At 38.3% G+C, this 16,452-nt stretch overlaps 1 protein-coding gene and 1 pseudogene across 1 annotated transcript in view; both read right to left on the bottom strand.

Moving 5' to 3' along the window:
- MBOAT1 (membrane bound O-acyltransferase domain containing 1) overlaps positions 1 to 16,452 on the bottom strand; it is a 41,826-nt gene that overhangs the window by 21,237 nt on the left and 4,137 nt on the right. Inside the window, exons 2-3 of the mRNA XM_067467498.1 lie at positions 2,923 to 3,068; positions 2,098 to 2,175 (exon numbers count right to left, since the gene is read on the bottom strand). Coding sequence (XP_067323599.1) covers positions 2,098 to 2,175; positions 2,923 to 3,068 — 224 coding nt within the window. The remainder of the gene's footprint in view (positions 1 to 2,097; positions 2,176 to 2,922; positions 3,069 to 16,452) is intronic.
- LOC132772796 (rac GTPase-activating protein 1 pseudogene) lies at positions 7,261 to 8,711 on the bottom strand (annotated as a pseudogene).

Below are 16,452 nucleotides of genomic sequence, written 5' to 3'. Positions count from 1 at the left end.
CATTTTAAGGTGTTTTAAACGTGGAAGCTTAACATGCTCAGTTAAAGTCTTCCCCAGCAAGCACTGCCTCATATTCCACGTTGACTTTGTATTGGACTGTTGCTTCCTATTAAAAGCTTTTAACAACAATCCAATACAAAGTCAATGGGCTAGTGAACAGACCAGTGGTTCTACTGTTCATCCCAAGCTCTGACAGCTATTGCTGGTCAGCATAGAAGAGGAGATCATGATTTTTTTGCTGTTAGCTTTTTCATCTAGTTTTGGGAGGTTTTTTTTTAATGTTCTCCTTGTTACTGATGGAAATGAAAGGACCATTCCTCTAATTGTCATTATTTTGATTCATATCAAACATTTACTGAAAATGCCTTATGGAAGACAGGCTATTAGCCTTTGATTTACTTATATAAACATATGTTGACGAATGCTCAAAGTTACAAATGCTGCTTTTAATATAATACAGGGAAACAGAAGGCTGATGTTAATGTCAGCAAAATGGCACCATAAACAAGCTGCTAATTAAAGAACTGCAGTTACAGGACTTTGGACTGCAGTTATAAAAGGAAGGGTAAGGCATTAAGGCAAATTTGCATCACATAAAAAAGGGAAAACCTAAAACATCAGCAAGAATACAAATTGCCAGAATGTGTAAGCCAATTTACAGACATCCAGAAGTCAGGGAAAATGTGCCCTTTAGTAGATAGTTACACATTTGTATAATATGGTGACCCCAAGATATCCATGTCAAGGGGCTTTCTGGGGCTGAGAATGTGTGGCTCACCCAAGGCCACCAAATTGGTTTCTATGGTTGAGAGGGGAATCAAACCCTGGTCTCCAGAGTCACAGTCCACCACTTATGACCAGGAGTTCCACAGACTAGGTTTTGCGACTCCGCATCAGCTAGTAAAAGTACCTGCGAAAGGCTCCCTCCACAAAAGGCAGACATAACAATAGAAGGAAGTAGAGCTTTCTTTATCCTGACCTTAACCATTTTACTTTTAGAAAGTGACAACCATAATCTTTAATAACTACAATGTTAGAAGCTTCTAGAAACATCAATTCACCATATTTTTGCTGGAAAAAAAGTAGTGGCGTTGAGGGGGCTCACATGTAATTCCAAAGCTGCACCTTGTACTCCCAATCTAAAAACATCTTGTTATTGATGCAATACTTAATTTTGAACTCTAAATTGTTCTCTAGTTGACTGCTTGAATGCTTGTTAGACAGAGAAATTGATATTATTTATTGATTTTTTTATTTATTTCTATCCCACTTTTCTCTCACCATGGGACTCAAAGTGGCATACAGCATGTAAAATCAAGACAATTACAAACAAAAATATGAAGATGAACTCTGACGAATAAAAAATTAAAAATTAAAACATTATAAACTCCTGTTACCCATGACAGCTAGCATAAAACTAGAATAAAAACATTATTAAAACATACCAGTTAAAATCCATGTAATATCCTATTCCTTTATGCCGTGAACAAACCAATTGCCAAAGGTCCGCTATATAGCTCACATAGGAGCTATATACACATTTGCTTCAAATAACAGTGTTGTAGCAACATTTTCTTTTCAGTGAAATTTTTGAATGCCCATCAAAAAAGTGCTCTGTTATGTGTTGAGCAAAGTAAGTCTCAGAGTCAGAAGTTATTTGAGCTAAAATACAGTACGACCCCTGGGACCCACAATTTTGCCTATCTGCATTTGACAAAATATGATCTCTCTAGGATTTTCTAAGTCCTCCAGGATATGTTATGGTATGTTTCTGCAAGAGGTTACCATAAAATTGCCCTGGAGGATCTAGGGAGGATACTTCTCTAGAATTTTTCTAGGTTCCCCAGAGCAATCTATGGTAACTTTCAGCCAAAGCTGTTCATTTCGATATGATTTGCTATTAAAAATTGTCTCCTGTTTCTGTGATAAGATCACTTCCTCTAGACTTCCCAGTAAGGTTTATAGCTCAGCAGCAAATGCTGTATTTCCCACACATTTAAAATTGAGAAACTACAGGACTGAGGATAAGTACAAAGTGAGCAACCTGATGAGTAACTTAATGGAAGAAAACAAGGAAGATAAACAAATCTTTCTTACCTGTGAATGTTGGGAATACTGGCCAGGATCATGATGCTATAGCTTATCATCACTAGAACAAAAATATGGATGGAATACCTTGAAAACAAGAAGAAAATTGTTTAACTTTCAAAGATCAATGATGAATAGCAGGGAAGACAAAGTCTTTTATAGAGTAACTAGATGATATACATTGTACAGTAGAAAACTAAATGTGAAAAAATATCTAAAATTTCAAATCAGACAAAGTGCATCTAAAACCCAGTGTTCTCTTCCCATAGTGACAAGCAGCTTCTTGTGAAAAGACCATGCCAATTAGTCACACATTTGAACCCCTATAATACACTGAATTTTAGAGGTAACTTCCTCTCACACTGAGATAGACAATATTACAGGAATCAACATATATGGAGGGTGCTTTTATACCACAAAACTTTCAATTGACTTTTGTACAATACAATAAAACAATCCCAACACTTTCTTGCAGTTCATTTCTGATTCACAAAAATGAGCATTTTTAAAAAGTAATTTGTGCCCTGTTAAAAAGTAAATTATTGCATCCAGAGGCTTCTAGAAACATCAATTCACCATATTTTTGGCCAGAAAAAAAGTAGTGGCGTTGAGGGGACTCACATGCAATTCCAAAGCTGCACCTTGTACTCCCAATCTAAAAACATCTTGTTATTGATACAATACTTAATTTTGAACTCTAAATTGTTCTCTAGTTGACTGCTTGAATGCTTGTTAGAGTCATGACTTATAAATGACTTGTAAACATAACAGGAACAACAGGAACACCATCTATAAAATTAATCCATTTTAATACAGTTAAAAGCAATTACTCACCAACCAAAGCAGAAGATAGTGAAATACACTCCAAAAATTGTGGCAAAAGCATGGCGAACACCAGAGCTAGCATGACTGGGACTTAAGTACGACCGAAACCAAAATGCAGCCAAGAGTGCAAAGAGCTGACATGCAAAAAAATTGACCTAAGGAAATATGAAAATAACATTGAATCTGATTACTGTCTGTAAGCAATTTTATCTATGGCAAGCAAAAACTATTATAAAATGTTGGAGAAATTAGAACAGTTTTCCACACATGTGAATAGAGGATAAGGGGAGTGTTCAGCTACTTGCTCAAACAAAATTCTGAAATCAGGGGTTGGAATCATGTAGCCCTTTACAGTTGTATAATGTAGACTGCAACTCTCAGCTTTCTGCATTGTTGTCAATACTGGATAGGGCTGCTGGGAATTCCCACCCCTCTTTCAAAGTTCAGTCTAATTCAAAGCCTAGAAGGACACTTTAATTAATGAAATTACAAACATACTGATTACTTTTAAACAAATAAAGTGTCAATTTCAATTATTCAATTTTAATTTGGAATAAAATATTGGAAAAATTTATGTATATCTACTCAAAATAAGTAGTTCCATGGAAGAATTGTCAGATTTATAGCTTAAGTCAGTTGAACATGTCAATCATGCCTCTTATTAAAAGCAATGGGACTTAAGTTCCACTGATTTTGTCCACCTTTAAGCTATCATTGCCAGGTGGACACTCAAGAAATGCATGTCTACAAATGAAAGAAGTCAGTATGTGACAAATATGTGTATGATGCTGGTACATTTTGGGTAGGGGGATTACTGGCTGCAACTTGGTGTCAAGAATCATGTTCAATTGCAAAAGAAGTTTGTCCTGCAGAATGCAAGAAATTTTGTAGAGCCAGTCAACAGCTATTGGTTAAGCTTCCCCAAGTTATCTGATAGTATAAGTAATATTTTAAGAATAATTATAATAATGTTATATAAAAGCTCTTAGGGCATCAAAACAATTTAAGTAGATTTAAAAGACTTACAAGGTGTTTTTTTAAAAAACAAGCATGTACAACCTTCATCATCATAGGCTATTACTCATGGCCAAGTATGATTGTCTTCCAGCTGAATTAATGAGGTCCAATAAAAAGTCAAATTTGAATTTGGTATCTAAATGACACAAGTATTAGCAGCAGTTGGTGTGTGCTGGAGAAGGGATTTAATTTCATTGTGCAATACTACAATTACAATAAAACTATTCTATTAATCTATTGTATCAAGAGGGAGGACATTTCATAATTGAGGCGCCACTACTGAGACTGCCTTCTCTAATGTCTCAACACAGTATAGGGATCTTACCGAAAGGACATGAAGGATCTCCCTCTAGCAGACCTTAATAGTAGAGGTGCTTCATCAATATTAAGCTAGCAAACCACTTAGGGCTTCAAATATACTGTATTCCAGTCAGCAGTCAAGCTGCTGCATTTTCAGTCTTCTTTAATGCCAGCTCTATGCAAATTACATTGCAATAGTCTAGTAGGGAAGTTACCAATTCATGAACTACTTTGGCTAGGATATCTTTAACTAGGAAGCTGGAACCATGCACTCTGACCGACAGAGTCCACTTGGGCCTCCAGTGACAGGGATAAATCTAGCTATACTCCCAGACTATGCACCAGCTCCTTCAGGAAGTATACCATCCCTTTCAGAACAGGCTAATGACTCAGTTCCCATATCCAAAAACTGCCTGTCCATGGTCTATATTTGAACAGGATTCAGATTCAGTTTGCTGGGCATCCAGGCACTGTTCCAGCACCTTCACACCTCCAGCTGACTCCAGTGACAATAAGAAATTGAGCTGAGGTCATCAGCACACTAATGGTACCCTACTCTAACCTGCCCCCCCCCCCCCCCCCATGATCTCACCCAGCAGCTTCATATTCATATTGAACAGCATTAGGATATAAGATGGAACCTTGTGGCACCCCACAATTGAACAGACAAGGAGCCAAATTAGAGTCCTTCAATGCTATACTCTGGAACCAGGACTTGAGATAGGAATAGAACTACTACTACTACTACATTCCACAGAGCCCAGTCCAGTAAAAAGCCATGATCAATTATATCAAAAGTCATTAAGGGCCCTTCCACACAGCCATATAACCCAGACTATCAAAGCAAAAAAAATCCCACAATATCTGCTTTGAACTTGGTTATATGAGTTCACACAGCCATATAACCAGGAATATCAAAGCAAAAAAATGTGGAATTTTATTCAGCTGTATAGAAGGGGCCTAAGAAAGCCAGGAAGATTAATAGAGTACATAATAAATCAAAACAAGTAAGGCTATTTCAACGCTACATCTGATGGACCAAATTGCTTGGTCCATCATTCTCAACATCATTGGGGAAAAACAACTGAAATGGATTGCATGAAAACCGACAATGCATGGGAGTGGTTCTCTCCCTGTGTGGAGCCCTGGTTAAAAGTCTGGCTGCAGATCTCTGTACCAGTTGAAGCTTCTGAACTATCTTGAAAAGCAGCCCTAGGCAGAACATGTTGAACTAATCCAAATGGGATGTGACTAAGGTGTGGAATACCATGGCTAGATCTGGCATCTCAAGATATGGGTGCAACTGGTGTACAAGTTTTAATTGTGCAAAGGCTATTCTGGCCTCTGCCAGCACCTGAGGCCCCAGGGTCAACGATGAGTCCAGGATCACCCCAAAACTGCAAACCTGCAATTTCAGCAGGAGTGTAACCATATCCAGCACATGCTGTACCCCTATATCATGATCTTCCTTACAACTGACAAGGAGTACCTCTGACTTGACAGGATTCAATTTCAATATTTTAGCCCTCATCCAGTCCATTGCTGATGGCAGTACTGGCTTACCTTAGCTCTTTGGGCTTGTACCCCAAAGACTCCTCACCACCTGAAATAATCTTACTGGTTGGGAGACTGAGGATTCAATCCTACTAGTGTAATATGATAAGGATTATTTTAACATGGGAAATTATCATCTGTTGTGAAGATGTTACACCCAAATCCATATTAATAGAATAAAATTAAATTAATATGTATTTTATTTCATTTAATGCATTGTCTTTCAAATTATGAAATCTCAATTTTCTGGCCTACAGTTGCTTTTTCTAGTAAGTACTGCTACTCACCTACTTCAATGGCTTTTAAAAAGCCTCCTGTATATCTGGTTCTTTCCATCTCTGAGCATACATTAGATTTGGTGTCTAAAATGAGAACAGATGTTCTTTGTGGATTACCACAGTGAAGCAACTGAAGGAATAATCATTGGCAACCCTTACAGAGAAGTTACAGGACAGATTGCAAAGTCCTTAGTCAACAAAAAACTTAAGAAGGAAAATCCTTGGTCAACACTCATGTAAAGAGGGAAAATATTTAGTTAAAGTTATTTAAAGTGCAAGTCAAACTACATAATTGCATATTATACTGTATCTTAGTCAGATCTGTTATGATAATGGTTTCCCTTCATCCTCAGTATTGCTAGTTAATGGATTGCTTTGAATCAGGCACAATCTTATCTGTATTTCAAAAACTTATTTTTAAATTAATTTTATTTAAACAAAGAAAAACCATAAATCACAAAACAAAATGAAATTAAAACTACAATAAAAACTGTTTTTCATTATATACAAAAGGGAACTAACACACCTATACACATTCTAAACAAACATCTACTAAACTTATCTTATAAGCCTCCCACTCATTGCCTGTTGATTTTAACTTATTTGTAGGTTCCTTTAAGTATTAATTTATTTCTACCTTTCTACTTTTAATGACACTCTTCTATATCAGAAAACTAATGATTGAAGATTGTCCCCATCTTTGCTATATGGAAATAATAAACATGTCTCAGTCATTCTTGAATTTAGTCAAGAATTTCTCCCTAATCAACAGTGTCAATTTGTCCCTCTCTCCTAATTCACATATTTCCATCAGCCAATCTTCTTGTGCCTGTCTATCTGGTTCTTTCCATCTCTAAGCACATTATTTTTGCTGCTGTAATCATATATAATAATCTTTCATGTTTCTTTTCTAACTGATCATCTAGCATCCCCCAACAAATACAGTTCAGGTTTTATTGTAATTTTAACCTTTACAATATCATCTGGCATCATCTGTATCTAATATTTTCAAGCCTTTTTACAAGACCACCAAATATGGTAAAATGTCCCAAATTTTCTTTCACATTTCTAACAGTTACTGGATATACGTACTTTTGTACATTTTAGAAAGTCTCTCTGGTGTCAGATGCCACCTATACATCATCGTATAGAAGTTATCTTTCAAATCAATGAAGTGAATTTCACACTTTTTGTCCAGACCTTCTCCTATTGTTCCAGTTTTATTTACCTGTCTAGGTTTTGTGCCTGCTTGCCTGAGGGAGCTCCCCAAAGGTTTGATATATGGCTGCCACACTATTGTCGTCATCTGAGATTTCTGCTGCCTCCTTATTGAGATGGAAGGTGAGAAGAGGCTCTTTGAGGTTGCAAATGAAATCTTTGAGGAGGCCACATACAGCATGGATGTCTTTCACCTTGCTAAGCAGGGGCATAGCTTTCCCTCGAAGGAACCTCTCCTTCAGGTCTTTCACTGTGTGGTCACAGCCAAAACTTTGATAGAGACCTGTCCCATGGAGCCCTTGCTGCTCAATCTCATTCACACAATGGACTTCAATGCAAGGGATCATTGGTGGAGGCAGAGATACAAAATCCTTGAGGGCTTCCTCTCCAATTCTGGCAGGTGTTCCTAATAAAGTAGAAATGCAGGGGAGGAGGCAGTGGTCTAAACATTATGGGTGTGCCACTGACAGTCTTGGCACTTCAGGGACAGTTTCCCAAATTTTATGTGCTTGCCAAATGGCAATAACCATAACCATTTTTGATACAAATTCATGAAGTCTCATACCAGTGTTCCCAGGAGTGCTGGGTCCATTTGTTTCAGATTTGCTTTCTAGCTTCCTGCTTCCCAGGCTTGGATTGCTGTTCCAAGGCTGCAGAATGGCTGCCTTTCTGTTGTTTCCAGGATAGCAAGGTATGGGCTCAATAGTGGGAATTGCCTCAACTGGGCCTCCGTTGTTGGGAACAGTTAGGATTTTTTTGCAATGATTCATTTCCCTGATCCGCTGTGGAGCCAATGGAATGGGTTTTCTTTAAAGGACCAGAAGGACTTTCAATAAACTGCCTGCATGAGAGCCTTTTCTCTCTTTTCTTCAGTTTAACAGTTTCTACTATTGCAGAATCCCAATCCAGTGATTTATCTGTCTTGTCAAAATTGATGTCAAATAAAACTGAACTGGATTCATCTATTGTTGACAGTCTCTTGGTTTCACCAAGGGAAGTCTGGGGTCTGTTTAGGAAGGCCAGCGCTGATTTCTGTTCTTCACTCAGTTGAATGCTGTCTGATGCACCACACATGAGCAGCTCTCTGATCACTCGTGTGTCACTCCAACTTTTCACAATTGGCTTCAGCTCGCTGTGTTCACTTGATCTCCACATCCACTTGGTTTCGGGCATGTTTTAGCTTCACATCCAAAGCAGCATGCTCAGTTTCTGTTTTCATTAGATTATCTCTGTATCTGTCTACCTCATGATCCATTTTTCTGCCACTTTTTTCCTGAATTCTTCAAAGTTCTTGGCCATCTGGATACACTGGTTATTGCCTTCATTCAGAATTTCTACTTGATGCATCGGGTAGTCAAAGAGGTTCCATAAATTCAGAAGTGATGTCTCCATTATTGTGCCAAGAAACTGGGACTGGTTTTCTTCAGCTTGATAGTCAAATATAATAGTCACACAACCGCACTACAAGAAGCATTGTATATTGCCCCCCTCTCTTCTTTTGGAGAGTCACTTCAAGCAAAGTATTGCCCCTCAGCCTCCCCAACCTGGGTCTGAGTGAAAAGGGCTCGCGCGCTCTCCCTTCTCCAGCGCACACCACATCTGTTTTCATCAAGAGCAGCAACTCTCTTATGCCTATTTGACCACACAATTCTTCACCTGTTCTTTGTCCATTTCATATTTTAACAGCAGTTTTGGCAATCAAATTTTGGTCATACTCTGAATATAGTAGTAGATTTTCAAACTCTGATTTATTTGTTGCAACTCTTACATCATTTTGCAGTTTGCCTATGAGAAAATCATTCCATATTAAAACCATCCATCATTAACTTTTCTCTTGTCTTTAATCTATATTGATTATTTTGTAATAGTAACTAATCTCAATAGGTCAACCATTTCCCTTGGAAGGAAATTTCTCTTTGAAAGACAGTTTCATGTAGAGAACACTATAAAGGCACAATTTTATGAAATCAATTATCATATTTATTCCACACTCACCGTAGTGGTTTCCTTATGAAGTGATTGTTAAAAATTGAATCTGCTTTTATTTTATCATACCAAAGGTAGACATGTAAACCAAATTCAAGACCTTCTCCTTCCAATTGTAATAATATCATTTCTCAGAGTTATCCATTCCTTCAAGCTTATCAAACAACAAGTGAGATAATATATTTTAAAGTTTGGGAGACATGTTTCTCCTCTTCTCTTATCATCTTGAAATACTTTGAATCTCACCATGGGTCACTTTCTTTGCCAGATAAATGTTGATAGGTCTTTTTGCCACTGCTTAAATGGAGTATCACTCATTAGAACTGGTAAAGCTGGAAACAAAAACATTCAGCTTCATGATTGAGATTCTACCCATAAGTGATAGATGTAAGTCCTTCTATCTTAATCAGAGGTCCCCAACGTAAGGCTTGTGGGCTGAATCCGGCCTGTCAAGGTCTTTTCTGTACCCCCCGCTGCTACCATTACATGTGCACCCATGCATGGCTGGTGCATGCATATATGCGCATGCACATTGCAACAGCAGCAAGTGCATGTGTGTGGTGGCAGCAAGGGCAAGTGACTGTTAGTAGCAGTGATGCATCCACCATGCATACATCCACACACAATTAAAGTCTAGCTTTGAAACACATGGATTGACAGCACAGCCTGTCCCATTTTAATCTCCAAAAATACCTCCACCAGTTTTGCCATTCTAATTGATTCCTCCAATCTCTTTTTTGGTCTTCATCCAGCATCAAATCTTTTGGGTTTATATTAGTTTCTTGTCACCTTCAGCTTGCGGTATGAAGACACGTCCTCATTCCCAACCCAATGCCATACATAACTGTTTATATTGTAATAAATGATGGGATTTTGTAGTGATATGGACACAGTAACAAAGAGGCCTATGATTCTCACTGAGCTGAAGTGATACTTTGGAATGTTTTTTAAACAGCCAAACAAAACATAGCACCTTTCACATAATTAAAAGTTATATGTTTTTTTAAAAAATGAGGAAAAAAATAGTAACATGCCCTCCAGTCTCTGGGGAGATTCTGATCTGTTTAGGGCCCTGCAATCTCCACTGGGAGGAAGGTTTGCACTTGCCATCCATGAGACCGTTCCTTCCAAAGCAACAGCGGGTACAGGGCCTCCTTTTTGGAGTGGTCTACAAAGAGAGGTTAAAGCTAAACTGGGACCCAATTTATATTGAAAAGATGTTTTCTATTTATTTATTTATTTTGAAAAATCAGTGCAAAAGTTTGAATGAGTGAAGGTTTATGTTTATTAGCAATCATGAGTTACAGATACTTGTAGGATTTGTGACATTCTACATTTTACCCCAGTGTTACAGTTATGATTAGCACTGTAGCAGAGATTCGAAGGGGATGAAATCTGACAAACTTTACTCCAGAGCAACATTTCATAGATGTCGAAGTTCAGTAAATCTTGTAAGGGCATACATTTAGGGCTGGTGTGTAAATAAAATGCTAAGCATGACAAAGGCTGAAATGAATCTGATCACTACTCACTGTATTACAACTATGTTATGGGGGAAAGGGTAGAAGGTGGAAATGATCTACACTGTCAACAACAAGACATCCATATTGTACATGCCATTTCTGGAAAAACCAGCTATCATTCAGAAATGTAATTTATGGGAAGTGGTTACAATCCTTCTGCACTTTCTGGAGCCCATCCTCTCAGTTTCTAGGTAACCCTTTTTGTTTCAACAACTCCTACTGCATAGTGGTTCACACAGCAACCAAAACAAACAAAAAGTGCATAATTGGTGAGCATGCATGAATAATCCGAAATGAGAGACTATAGGAAAAAAGAGGGAATGGATAAGCAATAGTATAATTGTATGTTTCATGGCATATGAGGTTTACTTCTGTGCTACTGACTTAAAACTTTGAGGAGAATACATTCCGCTTATAACATAATGTAAGGCAGAAGAGACCAAGGCCTTATTCGGACAAATAATTTCTGCTCATGATTTCACTGGACTCAGACCTGGGGCTCATCTACTCCTAGCTGTTCATCCATATGACATTCAGGGACTTTAAGGCACAAATGTGGGATACAACTGGCTTATCCTGCAGAAGTTAAGGAATGTTCCAGAACTTTCCCAAAACTCCTGAGCAGCCTTGCACTTTGGGGCTAGTATGAACAACTGGGACATCGCCTCTCCCCAGGTCATGCAGACACCTTGGCTGACATCAGCAAAGGTTCCTAGTGATATTTGGGAGCTCTTTGGAGCTCCTTGGCCACTAGTGTGACAACAAATGATGGAAAGTTCAGCCTAATTGGATGGTCAGAACTCACTGCTACCACTCTCGCTACTGACACGGTTCAGAAGCAGAGCATGTATACACCCCTGCAGAATCCGGGGTGATTCCAAAATAGCAATATTCTGGGCAAACCCCACATTTAGATGCCTATCTAAATAGTTCCTTCACCATGAGACACTGATATGAAGTGAATTAAACCAGACCTTCTGAACCGTTTTCCACTTGAGATCCCTTACTGCCTGAAAAATGTTTACACGGTCCCAGGAAAATGAGTATATGAAAATAGGTATAAAATTAAACATTTACTTATAATAAATCAGCAGTTGCAAGGATTGCTAAACAGGCTGGGTTTTCTTTTTGTGGAGTATAGCTGAAGCATTTTCTGTAGAGTGCACTGTATAGACTGCACGGTGTTGCTGATAGATTTGTGTAAAGGGGTGGCATTCAGACATCTTTTATGGATGCCGATTTTTTTGTGAACCCAACACTGATCTTGGAGTCAGAACCTTCAGGTTAAGAAGTAGTGAACCAGATCAGGACTTCCTAAACTTTTCCACTTGGGACTCTATTTGGTCTGACAAAATTTTTACATGACCTGGGATATATAGGTATATAAATTAGGGATAAAAAACAAACATTTATTCATAAACTCCTTTTAATGTCCCCCAGTAACATCAAGAGTTTGGGCAGCTAAACCAGGAAATCCCAACTTGATGGTTTCCCATGAGGGTCTGCATCCAGGGGAAATCCAAGAATTGGCAACTTGGAAGTCCCTGAACAGACTCAGAAGTGGAATGGGCAGATCAAAAGACAACCTGAAAAAAATGACACTACCTAGAAGAATCCTCCACTTTGTGCAACTGTGGAGGAGAACAAACAACTCAGCATCTCTATGCTTGTCCACAATGCCCTGTCTCATGCACAGAGGAAGAACTGTTTAAACCTACAGACAATGCAGCTACTGTCAACTGTTTTTGGTCTAAAATTAGTTAGCCACTAGTGCTTCCTGTATTTTATCAGATTTCTACTTATTGATACAATGGTTTTGATACATAATAAAAATAAAAATAAACTCATAATAAATTAGCATTTGCAAGGCTTGCTAAACAGGCTGCTATTCCTTTTTATGAAGTACAGCTGAAGCATCTTCTGCAGACTCCACTGTAAACACTGCACACAAAAAATATCTAAGTGTCTAAAACAGTCAACTGTTCAGAAAGCTTTAACTGTTGCCATTTTTTCATAGAAGCAGTGAACGAGACAATTGAACATTAACTTCAATTTCCCACTTGGAGCAAAAAGTAGCCAGGGTGTTTTAATGGGTCGGTGGTGGATATAAAGCACACACTGAGGGCCCTTCCACACAGCCCTATATCCCAGAATATCAAGACAGAAAATCCCACAATATCTGTATTGAATTGGGTTATCTGAGTCCACACTTAGATAATGTGAGATTTTCTGCCTTGATATTCTGGGATATAGGGCTGTATGGAAGGGCCCTAACTGACTGGTGACCCATTTCTGGTAAGCCCTCTAGTCTGTGTGAAGTTCCCCATCTAACTGCAAATAAGTTACAAAGAACAATAGGATAGCACACCAGAATCAATTCCTGGTGTGCTATCTTTCTGTTTGAATAAGGACTACATTCCTAAGATGGTTGAAACAGGTTAGTTGTGCTTCAGCTGTATACTATGTGCAATGCTTTGTAAATTTAACACACAACAGCAGACCATGAAGATTGGGGAGAAGAGGCATTAGACCACACACAATGGTTTGAAACATTACTATTAATGCCAATGCAATAACATTATTAAATGGGAAACCATTTAACATTAAACGATTAGGAGAAAATCATGGAATTGATTTGCTCTATTAATCAATTTTGTTATTCTGTGCTGTCAAGTTGTTTCCAATTTATGGTAACCCTAAGAAGACTGTATCATCACGTTTTCTCTGCATTATTTATACATGTGGGGGGGGGGGTGGCTTTTGCATTTATCTGAGTCTGGGAGTGTATAACTTGCCCAAGTCATCCAGTAAATTTTCATGGCTGAGCAGAGTTTTAGTCTAATGCTCAGACCACCACACCTCATGACAAATAAAGTATTAAACATACATTTATATCTATGTATATGTTTATTAGTTTATCAGTAAAGTTAACCATCACTGATATACTAAAAAACGACAGCTCTCAATTTACATTAGAAGTGTATGCCTGGGCTTCTAATGTAAACTGAGACTGAAATAAATGGGAAGAGGAGCCCAAGCAACAAGGACACCAGGAGGATGCATTCCAATGGAGTTGAAATAACAAAGAAGTTAGCAATTTTACTCAACCCACCATCATTTTTTAAAACGGTTTAAAGCATAAAATATCAGAGCTTTTATTTTAAAAATCCCTTCCCCTGCAGACAATAAGATTACGGTTGCATTCTACCACCACCTCTCTGAGCAAGCAGTAAAATTCCTTCAAACCAAACCAAGACTACAGTTTTATCACAGACTGCCTTACAACACCCCAACTCCCTTTTTGGTGGTTGCAGAAGGTCAGAATTTTCTTTTGACTACACAATGGATAAAAGCTGCCACTCTCCCCAACTTGACAGTGGAATATGATGTTCAGAGTGTGGTAGAGTCTTCTTCTTTGGAGCTTTTTAAACAGGAGAATGCACTTATGCAATTTATTGGAAGGGTGGAATGGATGACCCTTATGGTGTAAAGAAATGCAAGTCCTCATGATAAATAAAGCTCCTGGAGTTTACTGGTTGCTGCCATGTTTCTGTGAGCTGCTTCCATTTATTTGGGAGACTGTTTGTAGAGGGTTTTTAGAGCTGCACTAAAGTGTTTCCAGAGGTTTTCAATATATTGTCTAAGGCTTTCATGGCCGGAATCACTGGGTTGTTGTAGGGTTTTTGGGCTGTAAGGCAATGTTCTAAAAGCATTCTCTCCTGATGTTTTGCCTGCATCTGTGGCAGGCATCCTCAGAGGTTGTGCCTCAAAATTCCATGATTTTCTCCTAATGGTTTAATGTCAAATGGTTTCCCATTTAATAATGTTATTGCCTCACAACCTCTGAGGATGCCTGCCACAGATGCAAGTGAAAGGTCAGGAGAGAATGCTTCTAGAACATGGCCATACAACCTGAAAAACCTACAACAACCCACTGTTTCGAGAGGTCTTTTAAAAACAGAACATAATTTGCTGAGGTTGTCCTGTGGCTTAAAGAGCATAATGGTTTTTTTAAAAAAATAGAGTTATTCAGTTACATTGCAACCGTGCCATTGTACTGATGCACTGTAACTCTAAAAAGAACAGATAGGGGGAAAAGCAGTGCTATTATGTTTCCAAAATGTTAAAAAAAATCTATTTAATGATATGGGATGGGGTGGGAAGGAATATTGCAGCTGGGAATGGCCAATAATAGTCTGGGATAACAGATACATTGTCTGGTTAGATTTTCTGAAATGGGAAGTACCGTAAGTAATAAGGCAACCTCCCAACACATTTGCCTTGTCTAGAGAAACGCTTATTTGATTCCCGACTGACTGAAAAACTCATTTTTCTCAAGAGCAAGTGAAAGGCAACACCTCCGGGCAAATCGTGTAGAATAGGCTTACACACTGTTTTGTTTGCATTCAGTTCAAACTATACTGATAGTATCAAACCAGACTGTACCACTCTCCTTCCTGAAAACTAGGGTGGAGCTCCCAAACTCTGACAGAGTTATAAGCTGCCTCAACACAGCCCTGAAAATATCTGACATTTGGCACATTCCGATACATTCCAAAGGCAAAGTACTTGACCTTCAGAAGCAGGTTTTGTTTTGGGGTTGTTGTTTTTTTTTTTTTCCAACTGCCATGCTGTAGAGGCAGTTCAACTTGAAAGTTTGTTTTCAGGAAACAAGGAAAAACATTGGAAATAAATCAGCCGGGAAAGAGACATCATACAAATGTTCCTTTCAGCTTACTGTGCTGATTTTTTTTCAATGTTTGGGGAGAAACATTCATACATAGATGGCTCGGCAAATATAGGAAAATTTAAAGCTTGCATGTATTCCCAACATCTTCTTATGGCAGTGATTTCCATTTCTGTCATTCTAACAGTCTGTAGGATTCAGTTTGCCAATTAAGACAAAATCAGGGTATGTGATTCTTCAATATGCTCTTTGTATCCCTGAGAGGAAAATGTGTTATTATATCTATCATTCTACTCCATAAATCCCACAATATACTAGGGGAAATCAGTCAATCAAAAATAGACTAAATGATATGTACCCTTAGGGCAGTGGCTCTCAGTCTTCCTAATGCCACAACCCCTTAATATAGTTCCTGATGTTGTGGTGACTCGCAACCATAAAATTATTTTCGTTGCCACTTCATAACTATAATTTTGCTACTGTTATGAATTGTAATGTAAATATCTGATATGCAGGATGTATTTTTATTCACTGGACCAAATTTGGAACAAATATCCAATACGCCCAAATTTGAATACTGATGAGGATTGTCATTTGGGAATTGTAGTTGCTGGGATTCCACCAACAATGGAATTGAACCAAACTTGGCACACAGAACTGCCATGACCAACAGGAAAAAATGGGTTTGAAGGGCACTGACCTTGAATTTTGGAGTTATAGTTCACCTACATCCAGAGAGCACTCGACTCAAACAATGATGGATCTGGACCAAACTTGGCATGAATGCTCAATATGCCCAAATGTGAACACTGGTGGGGAAAATACACTTGAAAGGAAAAAATGGAAGGGTTTGATGGGCACTGACCTTGAATTTTGGAGTTATAGTTCACCTACATCCAGAGAGCACTCTGGACTCAAAAAATGATGGATCTGGACCAAACTTGGCATGAATGCTCAATATGCCCAAATGTGAACA

Source organism: Anolis sagrei, chromosome 4 (assembly GCF_037176765.1).
Source record: "Anolis sagrei isolate rAnoSag1 chromosome 4, rAnoSag1.mat, whole genome shotgun sequence".
NCBI classification, from domain to species: Eukaryota; Metazoa; Chordata; class Lepidosauria; order Squamata; family Dactyloidae; genus Anolis; species Anolis sagrei.
This window is presented reverse-complemented; position numbering and strand designations above follow the sequence as displayed.